The sequence below is a fragment of the Sceloporus occidentalis genome, unplaced genomic scaffold (genome assembly GCF_023333645.1).
Source record: "Sceloporus occidentalis isolate IW3139 unplaced genomic scaffold, rSceOcc1.0.p SCAF_5, whole genome shotgun sequence".
NCBI classification, from domain to species: domain Eukaryota; kingdom Metazoa; phylum Chordata; class Lepidosauria; order Squamata; family Phrynosomatidae; genus Sceloporus; species Sceloporus occidentalis.
The window spans coordinates 173,252,340-173,271,429 of record NW_028316985.1 but is presented as its reverse complement, the minus strand read 5'-3'; the positions used below and the strand labels follow the sequence as shown (position 1 = coordinate 173,271,429).

The 19,090-nt window shown below is 40.6% G+C and overlaps 1 protein-coding gene across 1 annotated transcript; it reads left to right on the top strand.

The window, feature by feature from the left end:
- The first annotated feature begins 3,212 nt into the window (after positions 1-3,212).
- Positions 3,213-13,356, top strand: SPP1 (secreted phosphoprotein 1). The gene is made up of 7 exons (XM_089527108.1): positions 3,213-3,337; positions 6,436-6,502; positions 6,628-6,678; positions 7,932-8,063; positions 8,798-8,842; positions 10,026-10,298; positions 12,214-13,356. Exons 2-7 carry the CDS (start codon positions 6,449-6,451, stop codon positions 12,748-12,750), a joined length of 1,092 nt encoding a protein of 363 aa, XP_089383234.1. The 5' UTR covers positions 3,213-3,337; positions 6,436-6,448; the 3' UTR covers positions 12,751-13,356.
- The last annotated feature ends 5,734 nt before the right edge of the window (positions 13,357-19,090 follow it).

Below are 19,090 nucleotides of genomic sequence, written 5' to 3'. Positions count from 1 at the left end.
AAGGGTGGCAAAAGTTATGACCAAGGAAGAAAACACAAGCTAGGAGAGGCTGCAATCATTTGCTTTTGCCTCAGCCTACTGGGAAGGGCAAGATTCTGCCTCCTCCTCTCTTCTCCTGCTGAGTTAACTGAGTGCAGACTATGTTTGCAACCTGAACTCAGGCCTGGAACAAATGGGCCTTTCGTGACACACTCCTCACGTGCTAGGGTTGCCTTGGGGCAATGCACCGACACGCCCCTCAACCCTAGCACGTGATGAGGGCGTAACAATGGCGGCACCCTGTATATATGGTGCTGCGATTGTTACATAAGCGCCGTGTGGTGTCCGCTTTTTAAGATTCTTTTTCTGCTGGCGGGAAGCCTTGCTGTTTGGTGGCTGCGGCTTCCCTGTGGTGGAAAAACAGGTGCTGGCAGACCGCCGTTTTTCAGCAGTTTGTACCACGGCTCAGTTTGCAGCAACTAAAGTAAGGTAAGGACAAAAGGAGAAAATGGAAAAGAAAGAAACTGGGACATTATAAAAGCTACTGAAGAAGTGTGACAAGTGAGGATGACTAAAATCAGGCAGTGTTATAACATTAAGATTAAAGACTGTAATCATTGTTAACATGCCATAGTCACTGTTTTCTTTGCTGTGTCTTTTTATCCTTTTTTTATTATTGAAAAGTTAAACATCATCAACAACAACAAACCTTTATTACAGTCCACAGACCTCCAGGCAAAAAAAGATAAAAATTAAAAAATTAAAAACAGATCAAAACATTTACAACCAGTTTGACATAGCAATGACATATTGAGCATAGTTATGCAAAGTCTGTACAATTAAAAATAATACATTCAGTTAGGAGCATATCTGGCCCTTGTTGTGCAAAACAGATACTGTACACTATAAAATGAACTAAGTCAAAAGGGGATGTTTACTATTGATTACTAATACCAGTTATTTATTCTTGCCGTGGTAATTATAGCCCTGCGTGTCTTGATTGCTGCAAAACAAAATTTTGCCACCTCTTCTGTGACCTTGAAAAGCTAAAAAAATCACATATATATTTACATTTTCGCATTATCCTTTTTGACATGTGCACCTTTTCTTAGCTCCACTCACATCTGGTCACCTTCCCCACATGTTGCATAGCCATAATTTACTGTAGTTCCCTCCTCATCCATCCAGTCATTAGGGTGAGCATAAAAAATTAATCCTGCCAAAATTCTGTAAATACTTTGGCTTTGTTTTCTTTTACTTCATCTTTTACATTCTTTTTATGTATTCAGAAATTTATCCTCAACTTATCCATGGGTCATATAAAAATCCATAATTTTGGCTCAAAACCTCTCTTTGGCTTATACGTGAGGTCAACCCATACATGAATATATATGGTAAACCACTATACAACCAACTAGATTTTCCTATAAAAAATTATAAATTAAAAAGATGTTTTCAGTGGCCTGGCCTAGGGCCTGTAATGTTATAGTATGTTGCTGGTTTTGACAATGACGCTGGCACTGAAGAAAAAATGTTATTTGCATTTGAGTTACGCATGTACTTTGATTTATAGAACAAAAACAAAAGCAGTTTAAGTGGTCCAGTGAGAACCACAGCAATTTTCAAATGGTATATGGAGAAGGAAAATAAAGTTTGAAAATGGCTAGTTTCCAAGTGACTCAAAAAAAGGATAGTGTCATAACATGAATTTGGGGTGTTTTTTTGGGGGGGCTAGTAAAGCTTTTGGATTTGGCTAAAAATTCTTTATTATTATTTATTGCATTCCCTCACCTTTCTAATTTTCATTAAAAATAGCTCAAAGCAGCTAACAAAAAATTCTGTAAAAAGAGGCAGAGAGAGGTAAAGGGCAAGATCTAAATATTTTAAAACATTTTGATAAAAATACTGTGGCTAGCATTCAGTGACATGCCCAAGCATAAGCTATACATGTGACCAACTCACCCACATCATGTACCCGATCCGGACTCCTGGTGTAATTTTTGAACCTACAATACTTTCCCGTCCTTTGAAAAATATGCCAAGAGTCTGGATCGGGTATGTGATGTGGCTGAGTTGTGCAAAAAAGCATGCAATAAGATCCTTTTTTACACATTCAAGCCTGTGCCCAGCCCGTGCCCGGATCGGGCGAAAATAGATGTACGATAATCTCTCTAGTCTCTGAAGCTGCAGAAGACATCTTCACAGTGACATGTGCATCTGGAATATCAGTATGCAAGGGGAACTTGCAGAGCATTTGCGCCTAAGTTTGTGAAAGAAGTTGTAGCATGAGCTTTTGTAGACTTGGTCTACTTCCTGAGATCCCTTTGTATAATAAGATCATATTTGCACTTTTTCTTTTATTAAAAAATGGAGAGAGTCCCACATAAAGTGAATTGCAGTAGTCAAGGTGTGATATAATTATGACATGGGTGATCACTGTCAAGTCAGCTTGAGGAAGTGAGCATGAGAGTATAGCTAGCACAGTTAAAGTGGTGTCACACAAAAGCACTCCTAGCCACCACTGACAGTTAGGGCTAGTCCATGACATTTTGCTGCTTGAAGCAGAAGACAAGGTGCTTTCCCCCATATAAAAAAGCAAACTGGATTGGCAGCTGAAAAGAAAGACCAAACCAATTATTCCCCTCCGCAGTGTCCGAAAAGAGTAGCTATTTCTCTTTTTCTTCTTCTTCCAAGCTCCCAAAATATAAGAAGCCTAAGAAGTCACTTTTAAATAAATATATTACACATATACATCATGTACATTTCACAGGCTGTGTGTGTTTGTTCTGCCATTCCCTAAGTGTATAATTTCATTAAATCCATCAGTGTGACTGGTTAAATTTGGCCCGGTCCAACTTGAGCACTGATTGATTTCTTTTAAAGAGATGTTGTTCTCCATCTGTGAAAAAAAATCACTTGAAGCAATCTTATTTAGCCATCTAATAAATGCCAAAAAGAGCTTTGCCCTTGAAACTCTTTGGCTCAAGACTGAATGCTGGGCGTTGATCTCAAATGCTGGTTAATGAGATTGTACATAAGTCATGTTTTAACCATAGAGTAGGTTCTTGTTTGCTCTGAAAGCCACAAACCCCAAAAGGAAATGTAGGAGAATAGTGGGAGGACAGTGACAAGAAACCTCATGACCTCATCCCTTCCGCCTTGTGAGGATTGGCTGGACCATGTCTGGACTAGAGTTTAAATTCCAGAGGTCTGCAGATGGAAATCAGCAGAAGAGAAGAAGGACGATTAAGCAGCACCTTCTGAACTCATCCATAGGCATTGCCTTGAGCTTCACCGAACGAGTTAGCATCAGACCTCTGCACCTGAGGATACACTCCAGATCCAAGTTTAACATAAGGTACCTATGCTCTTTTTATGTCTTATCTGTTAGCTTCAGGCTTATGTTATATTTTCAAGTTGAATGCAGTGCAGCTATACTTGGGGGAGGTTTTAAATATGTAAATTCCTACAGCCTCAGAGCATCCTGCCAGAGAAAAGAGGACAGTGTGCATATTGTTAAATTTGATTTCCAGCATCACTTCTGGGAGAATATTTAGGAAGGAAGTGGTTTACCAGAGGGAGTTTTAAAGTGCTACATAAAAATACAGATTTGATCTTCCTTAATTTTACCACTGATGAGTTTGAATGCCACACCCTTTTGGTACAACAGCCAGTTTGTATTCTGCCAGTAATAAATTTCTAATATTTACAGTCTAAGAGTTTTTGCTTAGAGAAAGCCAGCATTGTCCAGTGGTTAATGTACCACTGTAAATTATTAGGCTACTGGACAGAACTGAAACCTTCACTCACTGGGTGATTTTCAGCCAGTCGTTTCTTAGCCTAACCAACTTCACAGGGTTGCTGTGGAAAAAGCCTAAGGCAGGTGAGATCCACAGCTCCTTGGAGGATGGGAAAGCTAAAAACAATGGAAATAAACCTACCAGAAAGTGATATTCTGTGCTTTGGAAACAAATGTTGCCAACTGTTTTACACTCAGGGCTCCTTTGCCTTTGAGAACTGTATAGTCCATGGCTGAATATTCATCCCTTCATATAGCTGTAAAGACAAGAGAAATAAATGGCAACCACAGTGGTGGTTCTTTTCCACAGTCTCAGATATGCAGATGCATGCTGAAGTAACTCAGTAGTAGGGGGAAGTCATTCTGTATATGCTCCTGGGCATTCAGCTGCTACTTTATATGTTTTGGGAGCAGAACTTCCATAGATCCATGCTTGAGTTAAGCCCTGTGAGTTCCAAAGAGGATGTTCTTATCTATACCATTTTAATGCACCATCATTTTGTATGAAAATGCCTTCTAAAATCAACCATGTGCTCTTGGCTAAAAGCAGTTCTGTTACCCTTGCATTTAACAGCTGAAAAAGCAAAGACACCCTCCACCCCACCACCAATGCTTTTACGCAAATGCATTTTGGTGCAATGTTTTCATATCGATTTTCTCTCTTAGCACAAGTGCTCATTAACCTTGTAAGCAGAAGGGCAATGCACAGTGAGGTGTGCCAGCATCCCCATCAGCCTGGCTTTCCATCATGATTCATCAATTTGTGATGTCCCCTGATTCATCAGATTTTCCCTCATTGTCAGGACTAAGCAATATGATGCCATCTGACTTGGAAATTCTAACTTATTCTCCCCGAATGCCTTAGAATGACAAATCCTGTCCCAACTCCTTCAATTTTAATTGCATTTATGTTCATGTTAGCCTTTGGTAGAGTCAGACAGAAAATAAATCCATGGGCTGCTCAGTGATTTGGGGAAAGACCTTATGGAAGTTGACTTTTTCTTTAGTTAAAATGTCCACAAAGTTTTGCAAGGTTTGCCCTTTGGTTATTTTTATAAACTAGGATTTTCCTCTAGGACTTTTAGTCCTCTGAGAATACCATGATGCTGTGATGCACATTCATTTATGGAAATGATGCATTCATCTCTATATAGTTAAATGCAATAGGCTCTAGTACTGCTAAAAAGTGTTTGCAAAGCCAGTAGCTCCTTATGCCTTCAGCATTTGCTTGCCCTGCTCTTCTGTGCCAAATCTGCATCACTGTCCAGAGGTAGAGGACAAAAGTTTTTTCCTCTGTCTTATTCTTATCATTGTTCACTTGCTAATGGAGGGCACTTGAAAGGGGGGGGGGGTTGTAACAGTAGTCACAAAGTCAAGGAGCTCTGGAAGTTAGGAGAACTCCCCCCACTCCTCACAGGGACAGGCACCTGAAAGGATGTTGGTGACACTCGACGCCAGTCCTGTCTGCACTACTGGATATTCACTGTGTGCTCATTTTTCCACTGCAGTCATGTGCTGGGCTAGGTCACATCAAGGACATGCTATCTGCAAAGGTCATGTGTTCAGCTCTTTCATCTCTAAATCCAAGCAAATTGCTGACTTGTGGAGTCAATCTAGCTTTCCTTTGTCAGCTGCTGAATAAGTGGCATACTGTCTTCTCTTGCTCGGATTAGCTTTTTCAAGTTCTAAGACACAAAAACAATGGAAACTACCCCAGATTTGATGTGGCATTTTTCTTCTGTCCAGAGGCCGAAACATCAGAAGGAAAATAATTCTAATGCAAATAAAAACATATTCAGGAAAATCGTACAGCCAAGACTGTAGTCTTGTTTGAATGTCTTTCTTGTGAATTTAGCCTTTAAAATAAGCAAATAGTTGGATCACCATTAGAAACTTTAGCAAAGAATAGATATCTGACCCAAAAGGTGAGAAAAGAGTGTGTGGTAGAGTTTCTTCTGGGCTATACCACTTTGGCTGTGGTGTAATGCTTTGGGGGTTGGACTAGGACACTGGGAGACCAGGGTTCAAATGCCAGCTGGGCCATGGAAACCCACTGGGTAATCTTGGGCAAGTCTCAGAAAGATGGCAATAGCAAAACCACTGTGAAGAGATTTGCCAAGAATACCGTATGTAGTTTGGCCTTAGAGTCCGCATTAGTCAGAAATGACTTGGAGGCACATAGCAACAATAAACTGGAATAGCATGTTCTAAGTAACTAGATATGAGACACTAGGCTATTAGAGAGAAAGGTTTTTTTTTTAATTTCATCCTGCAGAGGTTAAAAAAAATAACATAGGATGCACTTTACATGAAATCCCCATTCATAAAATGATTAGTCGAGAGGTATCTCCTATGTTTGTTTGTATGCGCTTTCAAGTTGCCTGTCAACCTATGGCAACCCCATGAATTTCATTTGGATTTCTAAGGCAAGGATTAAGAGGTGGTTTTGCCAGTTCCTTCCTCTGAAATACAGCCTACATTACTTGGTATTTGTTGACAGTCTCCTATCCAAGTAATAACCAGAGGTAACCTGCTTAGCTTCCAAGATCAGGCAGGATTTCTGAATATTTGCATTGGCCCTAAAACAGGAAAATATGAAATCTGCTTTGTTTTTGAACAGTTGTTTCACCAACTGACTATTATAAATTAATCAACAGGGAATCCATCACCATGAAGATTGCCATTCTATGCCTGTGTCTTTTGACCATCGCCTTTGCCATGCCAGTAAGTACAATAGTCATACAATATGATACAATGCAATACATAAGTCAGGAAGAACACACATTTCTGTAATGCAGTAGCAGTGAATTTGAACTAACCATCTATTCCCCTCAACTTCAATTTTAAAGGTCAGTAAGTCAAGACATCATGATGAATCATGGAGCTTGGAAAGAAAACATGTAAGTATTTATTTTCCTTGCAGCCAGTTCTTTTTAGCACTGTGTGAATTAAATTAAAATTTCAAGATAAATTGTATCATTTCAGATTCTCTACCCCTGTTATTGAAAGCTGAGCCAAATTGGGCCTTTTTCCATGCAGTAGTGTCTTATGAAAAAGGTTCCTAATTTAAGTGATCTTTGGAGAAGGAAAGCAAAGACAAGATCATGTAAAGGTTCATTAAAGGCAGAAATCCACAGTGACATTGCTGTTGCGATACTCTGTCTCTCCTTCACATGGGCGAGGAAGAGGGATACTCTCTGTAGGATTAATAATTGCCTTCTTCACAGTGCTGCTGCAGCCATTGTAAAAGGAGGCAAGGCAATGCAGCCTTCCTTTCCTTAGCAGTTACTCTGCCATTTGAAAGGACAAAGGGATCATAATTTTGCAGTGAAAGAGAAATTGTTCCCCATCCCATAGCCACACACCCCAAAATGTTGCTGTTTCTGCTCCTTAAAACCTTGCCATTCTTTCACACAGAAACAAAGAACCCAAATATTGCAACAACTCATGAATCCCCTATTTTTGTGCCCTGCTGCAGAGGTGGCACACTTTTGGACCTCAAAATGTTTTGGACTACAACTCCCATAGCCCTTTACCATTGGACACACTACATGGAGCTGATGGGAATTATAGGACAGAACATCTGGGGAGCCTGATGTTCCCCCACAACACCACAGCAACTAAATGGATAGCCAAGCCTGTGTAACTGAACAAACAGAATTTTGCTAATCTGTTTGTTCCAGTCTTCCTTCTCTTTCTCTGCTGTTTCCTTTGCCAAATTTTGGAGCCTTAAGGCAGGGTCATCTTTTATATTGTAAACTGGTGGGCACTTTGTAAATAATAAGAATAAGTACCATACAGAATATTCATGTCTCAAAGGATGGTTTTCCTGTTCTTGTTTCTGAACTTGACACCCATCAGTTCCACTGGATGATCCTGCATTTGAAATTATGAATGATTTCCCCCCTCCCTCTATTCATTATTTCCACACTGTTTATGATTCTGTAGGCTGTTGCATCCCTGCTTAGTTATCTCCCTTATGAACGTGTACATACACATACCACTTCACCAGTCATCCCTTTGTAGAGCAGAGGGGAGAATTACGGGTCCTCCATTTTATTGGTGCTCTCCATTTAACCTGGTCCCCCATTCTATGTGTTAGTCAAGCTAGGGTCTATGCTGACAGCCAACACTTGTTCTTGTATTGTTGCAGGATTCCAGGGAGCACCGCCATCATGCTCACCCGCACCACCACCACCGCCATTCTCACAGCCATGAGGATGTGAACAGCCATGAAGATGTGAACAGCCATGATTCACAAGATCAACAAGTGTCCGCTCAGCTGGTATGACACCCTTCTTCACTGGACTATCTAAGTCAGATGCACTCCAAACGGGTCAGACTGAGTCTCCCATCATCCTCATTGGCAACATTGGCTGGAGATGATAGGAACTGAAGTCTGATTGATCTGGAGGACAACTGGGTTGAATGTAGGTGATGCAGGAAATATGGCAGCAGAAATGTCAGAGTGGGGGAAAGCAAGAAGGCAAAGATAGTTAACAGACTTTGTCATCCATATGTCTATACAACCCTCTATTAGTCTATTGGTTTGAACCTCTTGCAAATGACCTAATTTTAGCCCGGCTTGGGCTTCATATTAGTGTCTAGATTTAATGAAGGGCTTTTATTCTGAGCCATTTTTCAGTTGGCTGGTTTTGTATTACTTAACCATCCAGGAATTATTCCCCTCACCTTCCTAGACACCTTCTGTTCCCAGAACCCTGCAATCACTTGTCTTGACCTAACATAAACGAAACCATGATGGATCAGAAAGGAGCTTTTAACAGTTGGGTGTTGTTGTTTTTCTTGTTTATATCTTTCAGAATCTCCCAACTATCATGGCCATTAGCTGAGGGATTCTGGAGGAGGGGTTTATAGTCTTTAAAAAATAATCTTCCCAAGCTCTGGATCAGGGATCTGGATAAGGGATCTGGATAGGGGCTGCCATTATCTAGAATTCACTAAAATAATTAATTGTGTAAGAAACAAGTCTTTACAAAATTGCTATTTCATTTTTAGACCTCTCTGTCTTCTGAAGAAAGTGATGAGATCACAGAGCAACAGGTAATTTTTTTTCTATTATATCACCTACATTACTTAATATTTCTTGCATTAGCACTGCTACTGTATATTATGTACAATACAATTTCATTCATATATCTATGTATATCATATACCAGAGAAACATTCTCTCTCCCATCCACTGGCTGACCATTATTCCCTATGATACTCAGACTCCAGAAATTAACAAAGTTAGTAGGGTTCCCATGTGTTGAAGAGGACAGGGCTCATCCACTTTCAAAAGTTGTGTGAGAGGTGGAGTTCATCCATGACAAGCTGCACATGGTGAAATTTCCTCTTCTGAAAAGATGCAGGTGCCCTGTTCACTTTGGCATGTGGCAACCATGATCAACATCATCGTAATGTTGATCAGTAATAAACTGGATTCACTCAATGGCCAGCACCCTATTAGTAATATTATTGCTGTTCTGCTGTTCTATGGCCAGGTGGGGATTTGAACCCCAGTCTGCCAGTACCCTAGGCCAACACCCAAAGCACTACACTTAATGCTGTGCATGGCTCTCAACTGAAAAGTTACAGGGATTCTCTGGGATTTAACCCTAGGGCCTCTCGCACCCAAAGCAACGATCATACCCCTAGACTGACAAGCCAGCTAATAACGTACACAACAAGCCAGCTAGCAACATATATAAGTGTAAGTGCACTTCATGTTGTGTATGTCTATTTTTTTAGTGGAGATTGATATTCTCTTCCACCCTCTGCAAAGACCAAAGCTCCCCACAGTACTCACTGTGATAGCTGTCATAGCCCTACTGAACCTCAATGACTGGTGGAAAATGCAGGGGGGTCACAGAAGTGTCTGGCTATGTTGCCATAAACAGACATAGAATGATTACATCTTCCACTGTGGATCTCAGGAGTTAAAACAGAAAAAGTAATTGGTCTATGTCTGAATATGGGGCATAACCACACACTCCTCCAATTTCCCCACACACTCCCTCCACCAGCCACAGAATGGCTGCTCAGGGCTGCTGTTACAGCAAAACCATGAGTCATGAGGAATGGTGAGCTGGGATCCATAGTGAACCTTTGTCATGTTCTAGCCATGAGATGTGGCGTGAAAACTGGGATCCATAACCAAAATCTGTTTCTGTGTTTATATGGTGTACTCATGGGATGTTCATCCAGCCCTGTTTAACAATGAGTTACTTCTATTTTCTTGCAGACCCTTTTGGTATCTTCCAGTAGAAGCAAGGAAGATGATCATGATCACAGTGATGTGGATGATGATGACAATGATGACAACCACACTGATTCCGATGAATCAGATGAATCTCATGAAGTTGTTACAGATTTCCCTACTGATGCGCCTTTTACCCCACCTGTCTCTCCAGATACCTTTACAGGTAGAGGAGACAGTGCACCTTATGGAGTAAAGGCCAGAGTTGACCTGGTGCATTTTGAGAAGTCCAAGAAAGCATACAAAAAGTCTGGAAAGGTAAATGCAGCTCATTTGTTTATGCTTCTTAGCCACACTGAGGGAGGGAGGGATAGAGCACTGAGTGTACAATGAAGCAAAAAATTGGGTGCAGGAAGTTTTATTAACTATTCCAAAAATGACAACCCATCTACCATGATACAGTTCACAAACATTGCATATCTGCTTGGAGAATTCTTTCTCTGTGATAGCCATGGTTTAATCCCTTTGGCAGCAATGCTGTGGTATGTTGTTATTATCTGTTGCTATTCTTAGCCATCCCGTTCTCCTGTTGTTTTTCCTTCCTAGCCATTAGCTTTTGCACCAACCAGCCATGACTGGCAAAACTTATGATTGGCATAAGATGAAGCAGATGCTACATTTTTTTAAAAAAATCCCTCTATCTTCACAGCTTCTGAAAGCCAGATATTATGAAATTTATGTGTTTGAACAGTCTCACTTGTGGTTGCTGTGTAGATGCCAGATAAATCGGGCCACTGGGATGTTACAAAAGGAATTAGGAGGAAAATAACTCCCTCTGAGGAAATTCCTTACTTTAAAACTTCAACAAAAACTGCTACACAGATATTGTAAAAGTCTCAGAAATTCCAGAAAAAAGAAAGGGGGGAAATCTGGGCTTTCCAAATAATTAATAAGTATATGTTTTGTGTTTCATTTTTGAACAAGAAAATTCCACAAAGGAGACTTTTCTTTTTCAGATTCCTCATGGTAAATTTAGATTAAAAGTAAAGCAAGAGGTCAATGGCATTTTTTCTGACTCAGTCCAACCATTTTTAACACAAAAAAAATATTGGTCTTATGTGGGAAATTCTATGGGCAGTAATGAACACCAGATTCCCCTTGGCAGAATGGCATGTTCTATAGAAGTAGATAGGAATTCTCCTTTCTACCTCACTTATAGCCCCTGTGCATTCCCCAAGGGAGGAATGCCCTCCAAAGTGGTCTTCTGATGTCACAGAGAGTTACAGAGTGAAGGAAGGAGAGAAATGTACCATGGCAATCACCAGCAGAACACTGGATTTAGCACTAAATGTTTCTCTGGCAGGTTACAGACCGCCATTTAGTACGTATTCTATACGTACTAGGGTTAGGAAGGGGCGGTGCTTCCGCACCCCCCTAACCCTAGTACGTATAGAATACATACAAGATGGCGGCGCCCTGTTCATACGGGTGCCGCCATCTTTACATATCGGACGCTGTGCGTCCGAACGTGTCGCGGCGCTAATGACATTGCGAATGCACCCCTGGCGCCTCGTGACGTCATTAGGGCGCCGCAAGAAGAAGCTCCATTTTGGAGCTTCTTTTTTGCTCCGTAACGGAGCCGCGCGGTTTGGCTGCGACGGCTCCCTTACGGAGCAAACGGCGGCAGCGGCAGACCGCCTCAAAGCGGCGGTCTATAACCCGCCTTTGTTATATACCAGTTTAATGTTGAGGACTTCCCCCAAAGATGTTCAGATACTGTAGTTTGTTATGGTTTTGAATTATGTATGCAGCCCTTCAGATCATGTGGGACTGCAACTTCCATCAGTCATAACCAGCATAAGAATTATGGAATTCCAGTCCAACAACACCAGAAGGAAAACATGTTTCCCCAAACTGGATTTATTGATAATTATTGCTTGTTTGAACTCAGTTTTTATTTTCCAATTATCATATTCTTCCTCTATATTAATTTATTATATTCTTCCTTTATAATGTATTATATTCTTCAACTGGTTTGGGGTACTTTTTTTAAAAAAAAATGGTAGTACAGCTAATAAACTGAGATGAACTGCTAAAAATTCTCTGTTGGAGATTTGTTCATGTGCTATCCCCCTCTTAACCCACCATGAAAAATAGGAACAACAGTTAATTTCCTTTGCATTGATGCTGTAGCTATTCCTTTGGGTTGACCCCTGGATTGTCTTCCTTTCAGTTTGATTCCCATGATGTTACCGACGAAATTGACAGCTCACCAGATGTGGAGAGCCATGAATCCTACTCCTCCAAGGACCATTCTCTGGAGAGTCATGACACAAGCATAGAAAGTCATGACACAAGCGTAGAAAGAGATGATGCAAGCCACCTGAGAGACAGCAATGAGGTCCTGCGGGCATCCCGCGCTAAAAGCCTGGAGTACAACAGCCAACAGAAACTTGAGAGTGCCGAGTATGATCACGATGATGGTGACCACGACACCAGCAAGTTGGCCATTTCCCTGGAGAGCCATGAGAGCAGAGAGCAGCTGAAAGACCGCAGTGTAGAACTCAAACAGGTAGACCATGACGTTGATGATGTCAGCAACCAAACTTTGGAAAGCGCTGAGGATCACCATAGCGTTGAGGACCAGCACAGCACTGAGTCTAAGCACAGTGTTGAAGATCATCGTAGCAATGAGGATCACCTCAGCATTGAAGATCACCACAGTGTTGAAGATCATCACAGCATTGAGGACAATGAGGTTACCCTGTAGATGGCTGGAAAGCGGGCCCCACACCTACTTAAGAGCACTCCCTGGGTTTTTGCATGAATGGGTGCAGCTATGATTGAAGCCCAAATCCATCATGGATGGATGGTGGCTTTTGTTTTTAATTTTTGTTTTGCTGAGTTAGAGGAGAGAGGGAGAGGATGAGAGGGAGTAAGGGCAATGCAACTGTTACTTGAATGTTTCCTCCCAATTATATATCACACATCAGATTATGAGCTGTATCAATTATCTGCAGTGTTTCGTTAACCAGGCAAACATAAAACCTAATCTTGTGCATGACTACTTGGAAGTAAGTCTCGGTGATTTCATAGGGACTTACCCCTAAGGATGCATGCTTCAGATTTTAGTCTTAATTGTACAGTACTAGCGGTTCTGCCCAGTAGAGAATTGTTAGCCCTTCTTGCTGCATATTTCCCTACTCTGTTATAAAGAAAAGAGAGAGTGAGAGAGATGTTAGGGAAGAAAAAAAATCTAGTTTTACACTCAAAGTGATTGTTATGTGTCCTAAGATACTGTAACTTCTAAAAAGTTTAATGTTGCAATGTATATTTTGTTGATAATTGTGAGTTAAATAAAAAGAAAAAAATCTTATTTTGGGGATTGATGTGGTTCTTATCTCTACATGCATGCTAAGAAGTCAATCATCCTAAATTAACGTCTTCTGTGTTAGCTCAGCTGTAAAGCATGCCTCCTAGTGGCTAAAATTATATTCTTTCCTATAAAATACAACAAAATCCACAGAAGCTTTATTGGGTCAGTGGAAAAGCACAAAATGCAGCATGCAAGCTTTCAACACTACTCTGGCTTCTTCAACAAGCAAATACATTAAAAATCATATGGGAGAAGAAAACTGACAGTGTTAGTATTACAGTCCTATATTTTGTCTCAGGTGTTATTTCTGTTGTCAGTTAATATGATCTGAAGGGATATCAATGCAGGCAGAGACCATTCCCCTCCTTGGCCACATGCAGACAGAGGGAAAAGGGCAGAAAAAGCCATAAAATTTATGATAAAATTTATAATAAAATTTAATAATAAAATTTCAGCTCCGTGAGCAGCAGCAAAGTAACTTTCCTTGACATCCAGGCTGTCTTTGTCCTGTGTGAGGCAGTACAACTCCTTGACAGTTAACTGAACTGAGGTATAATCTCTCACATTGATTAAGTATGCTTCCATTCTACAGTTGACCCTCTGTATCCATGGATTCTTCATTTATGGATTCAACCATCCACAGCTTGAAAATATTTTTTTAATATATAAAATATATAAATATAAATTCCAAACGGCAAACCTTGATTTTGCCACTTTACATATGGGACAACTTTTTACTACACAATTGTATGTAATGGGACTTGAGCATCCATGGATTTTGGTATCGGGGGGGGGGGGGGGAGAGAGACCAAACCCCAGCAGATACCGAGGGCCCATTGTACCATACTTTGTTTGGTGATTCTTTCTTGGGGGGAAAACTAGCATTCTTTGTCAGTGAAGCTGCCATTGCAGATTGAGATATGGAAGGTGTACAGATCACTTGTTACTAAAAGTTTTATATTCTGACTATATAGCTGCATGCTATGCATTTCACACTGAATCAAAGTGAGACAGGCCTTTAGAATCAACTTCTATAAGTGGGTTTGTTGATCACCTGCTGACTTCCCAGTCATCTTGGGATAAATTAATAGCATTTCCTGTGCTAGATTCTAAAGAGGAGATTAAAAGGATAACAAAATGGGAGATGCTGCTGTTTTAATCTTCCTCTCCATGCTGCCAGAGGAAAGAGGAAGGCCCGAAGTGGAGTGAGAAGGGGATCCAATATGGAGGACGTGTCAGTGGTGTTTGCAGAATGCTATCTGAGTGGGGTAATGAACCCACTTTGGACAGGGGGACTAGATGTCTTCCTTTTCCAGGACATATCCTACATTTCAGCCTTCTGTCCAGGAGGAATTCCAAAATGTCCTTCATTTTGAGCATGGCAAAGAAGCAAAAAAATTATATTTATATGAATTTTCTTAGCTTTTATTTTGTTTTGTGATGTCCTATATTTTTCTTGAATGTCCTACATTTTGTGGTGCCTTGTCCGCCTTTGTGGTTAGGACACCTGGTCACCGTGACTTTGCATTTTAGCCCAAACTTTAAAGAAGCTATCCAATGTAGTGGGTGATAGAGTTCCTCACTTGGGATACCTAAATGCTGGAGTAGGTTCACCACTCCACTGACACTGGAGCTACTAGGCATGATGAGAGATGGGGGGATATAGGCTGGGGTACTGAGCATTCTGTAAACCTATTAATACTAAGGGGAAATTGAAGTTGCACATTAGATTATAATGCTTATGGGCATTTATGCAAACATACTGTGTATACTGGACTATAAATTGACCTCATGTATAAGTTGAGGGCAGATTTTGTAGCCAAAATTATGGATTTTGATATGGCCCATGGATAAGTTGAGACTAAAACTTAGGTGCATGTAGCAAAGATTCTAAAGGATGCAACTAAGGAAAACAACACCAATGTACTTACAGTATTACAGCAGGCACAACTGTTTGTACTCACCTTGAAGGCTGGATGGGTGAGAAAATAGAGCGAGGCCAGTGCTTCCAGAACAGATTACATACTTGTCTTTCACCAGACGGTGGTTTCTTTTTTTATAAGAGTTTAAGTACAGCACTTACATTGACCCATGGATAAGTTGGCCCAGATTGTTTGGGTCAAATTTTAAACTAAACTTTCTAGACTTATACCTGCGTATATACAGTAATTCTCTTTATCTATGGTGTGCCAAGATTGTGTGAAATTAACTGGAATCAAACAGAAGTAGTGTTACATTGGTCAAGGAATTCCACTGCCATCTAGTCACCCAGTTGGTCCTACCATGAAGTAGAGTGAGGCAGTTGCCTCAGGCAGCAGATGCAGGGTGGAATGGTAACAGTACATGAGCCTTCCTCTTGAGTTCTCCCAATGCTCATCTGGTTGATAGACCATTGAGTGTATACTACATGGATTGGCCTGAGCCTTCAAAGCTAGCCTACTTTCTCAGGTGTGGTGGAAGATGCTTTTCCCTCAATTGCTAATCCAGTCAGTTTCTATACATGGAATGAATGGAGGAAGCATCTTTTTCTTTGTTTCAGGAAGCAAAATGTCTTGGGCCTGTCCTGATAGTCAGTCATTCCTGTAGAACAGATCTGAGAGCTGGCTTTATGCCTATTACTGTCTGGTGACCAATGTTCTCATGATATTTTTCTAGGTGGCCAACTGACTGACTCCTGCTGAGCAAGAGCAGTCTTACTCCCCACCTTCTATCATTTCTTCCCGCTCTCTAGATCTCTCGTATACACCTACACAAACACACACAAACACACAGGGAGAGCACAGCCTGGCACAAAAAACAATGACTTACACAGCAATTGACAAAGCTTCTTCCTTCCTCCTATGCCACACATTTCTCTTTTCAGAAATTAAGTAATATCTTCCAGCTTCCTTGCCATCTTACTGTATACAATTAAGAACATAATGTCTCTCCCTAAAAGAAAAACACCACCTCCCGTGTCATACCAGCTTCATTCTGCAGAGACATGATTGAGAGGCTGGCTAGAAAGCTAACAGCCAGTGAAACCCCATCATACCCTCCAATTGTACCAGTTTAGCAAGGAGAGTCTCAGTCAATCCTCTAAACCAATGGTTCCCAACCTTTTCTATGGCCCACACCTCTAGGGAAATGTTTGATTAATGTTCGCATCCCCTACAAAAGTGTTATCACATTTGAAGATGAAGAGGTCTGAATTCTAATTTTTGAATCACAAATGAACCATATACAATACTGTGGGTGAACAAATTGGACAAATGAGCTTTCAACTCAGTGCATATAATGCAAATCTAAATTGAGCAATTCTAATTTATTCAAGGGAAAATTAGTCATGATTCATCACTCAAGGACACAAGAAACTCTTTGTCACATCCCCTGAAATTCCATCTTGCACCCCCTGGGAGTGTGGACACCCCAGGTTGGTAGTCCCTGCTCTAAACAAAGCCTACTCCAGCCCTAACATTCTTGCATCTATGAGGAATTGGTATTATTGCCAATTAATTCTTTGCCATCCCACTTTTTCAGATGCTTTTACAATGTCCCAGTTTCTCACTCCCCCTTTCCCCCAGCTTACTTCAGTGGCAGTCAACTGATTTCAAAGTATAAAAGTAGTTTGCACTACTTTTAACTCAGCAGGGGGAAGAGGTTAGGAGGGGCCCGAAATCTCACCCTTCCCAGCAGACTCAGGCAAAAGCAAACTGCTGCAGTTTCTCCTAGCTTATGTGGTCTTCCTCGTTAATATCTTTTGCCATCTTGAACACACTCTGACATGGCTTGGCCACACATGTCCCTGTTTTGATCTATGAAATGTTGAAAGGTATGTCCAGCAGATTGATTCTAAGGAAGGAGGCAGCAAGGAAGGAGGTGGCAAAGGTTAACCTGAGCCCCAGTGGGTGAAGCAGTGGCCCCTTATGCACCAGCGTCTGCTGAATTTATAGTTACAAGAGATGTGGCTCCAATAAATGGCAGAGGAGGAAGATCACATGATCCAGTTATTGATCTATGCTGTTCTTTCTGATTTCTTATGGGTGTTCAGATGGTGATAAGATGGACAAGAGAAGAGTGTGTTCTGTACCACAGAAAACCAGCTTATCACATTGGCATTGCTTTTAAAGAATAAGTAACCAAAACTATCTATTTTTTCTTCTGAGTTGCTTTTAGAAAAAGCCTGACACTATTTGGGGATCTTGACACTATAACTATAACAAATCACTTTTCAAAAGTAATTATCCAAGCTCTGGTCTAAAACTATATAGGTGTACCACTCCTTTCTAATACATATGAACAGAACAACACCTACATGCTGGATGTGGACTCTAGGGAGGAGACTATACCAAACTTACATTCCCAAACTACAAAAACATAATAGTCTGCTAAGGGATCTTGTAGCACCTTTGAGGCTAACTGTGCAAAATAAATTATTTCTTATTTCATTTTTGATAAGGAGGAACTACTGATAACAAAAGGCTAAGATAATTCTAAACAAATGCATACAATGAGTCTCATAATAGCAAACCCTCTTGAATGATAGGTACTGGCAGCATGAGTAGGTCATGTTCAAAATGGTGGTGGGGATCAGGCTGTCCCCCTGATCTAGTTTGACTGCAACTCCCATCAGTCCTAGGCATCATAGCTCATGGGGGGGGGATTTTTGAAGTTGCAGTGCAACATCTGGAAGCCTGCATTTTGCTCAGCCCAAATATAAAAGGCTTGTGCTGCCTTGTGTTGTAATAAGTATTCTGTCCTCTAAAAGAAGATGAAATATACCCTGTTCTACCAATTACTGGCATGGTAGTTAAAGTGGAAAAATAGTTCTATAACTATGCAGTGTGAAATGGCCATTTATCAAGATCACTCCTCACACTTCACCTTTATATTGCCACAGGTAGTTTTGATTTGGAATCTGTACTTAGGATAAGAGACTACTTTAGTAAGAATTACCATGGCTTGGACAATGCTTACTTTAGTGTTCAGTTGTATATTTTTGCACTTGATGATCTTACCTAGTTCTTTTGCAGCTGCCCTTCCCAGTCCTAGTCTTCTTCTGATTTCTTGACTGCAGTCTTTGTTCTGGACAATATTTCCAAGTGAAATCTTTAACTATTTCTGTTTCCTCATTATCTAGATTGAATTTAGGTAGATCTTTCATGGTCATTATTTTTCTTTTCTTTAAGTTTAACAGAAAGCCTGCCTTTGTACTTTAACTTTCCTTAGCAATTGTTCCAAGTTTATGATGTTTTCTGATAGTATTATGTATGGTGTCATCTGCATATCTTAGATTGTTGATGTCCTTTTCTTATATTTTCACTCCTTCTTCTTCTTATGATATTTTCTGCATACAAGCTGGGCATGTATGGTGATAATATGCAAGCTTGCCTGACTCCTTTGCCAATTGGGAACCATTCTGTTTCTCCATATTCTGTTCTAACAGTAGCCTCCTGTCCTAAGAACAGATTCCACATTAAGACTAACTGTGGCAATATAAGGGTGAGGAGTGCAATGTGGCTTAAATTTTTATAGACATGAAAGACATAGGAAACTGTCTTACAGAAAGGCAGAATATATTTATCCTTCAAGTCCAGTACTAACTGGCCTACTCTCTCATCATATTAATGCTAGTAAGGATTGAGCATGGGGGCCTTTTGAATATAAAGCAGGTACTCTCCCAGTAATTTGCAGATACATTCCCTTCCCAGTTCCTCATTAGGTATGTGTGGAAACTGATCAAGTCTTCTGTTCT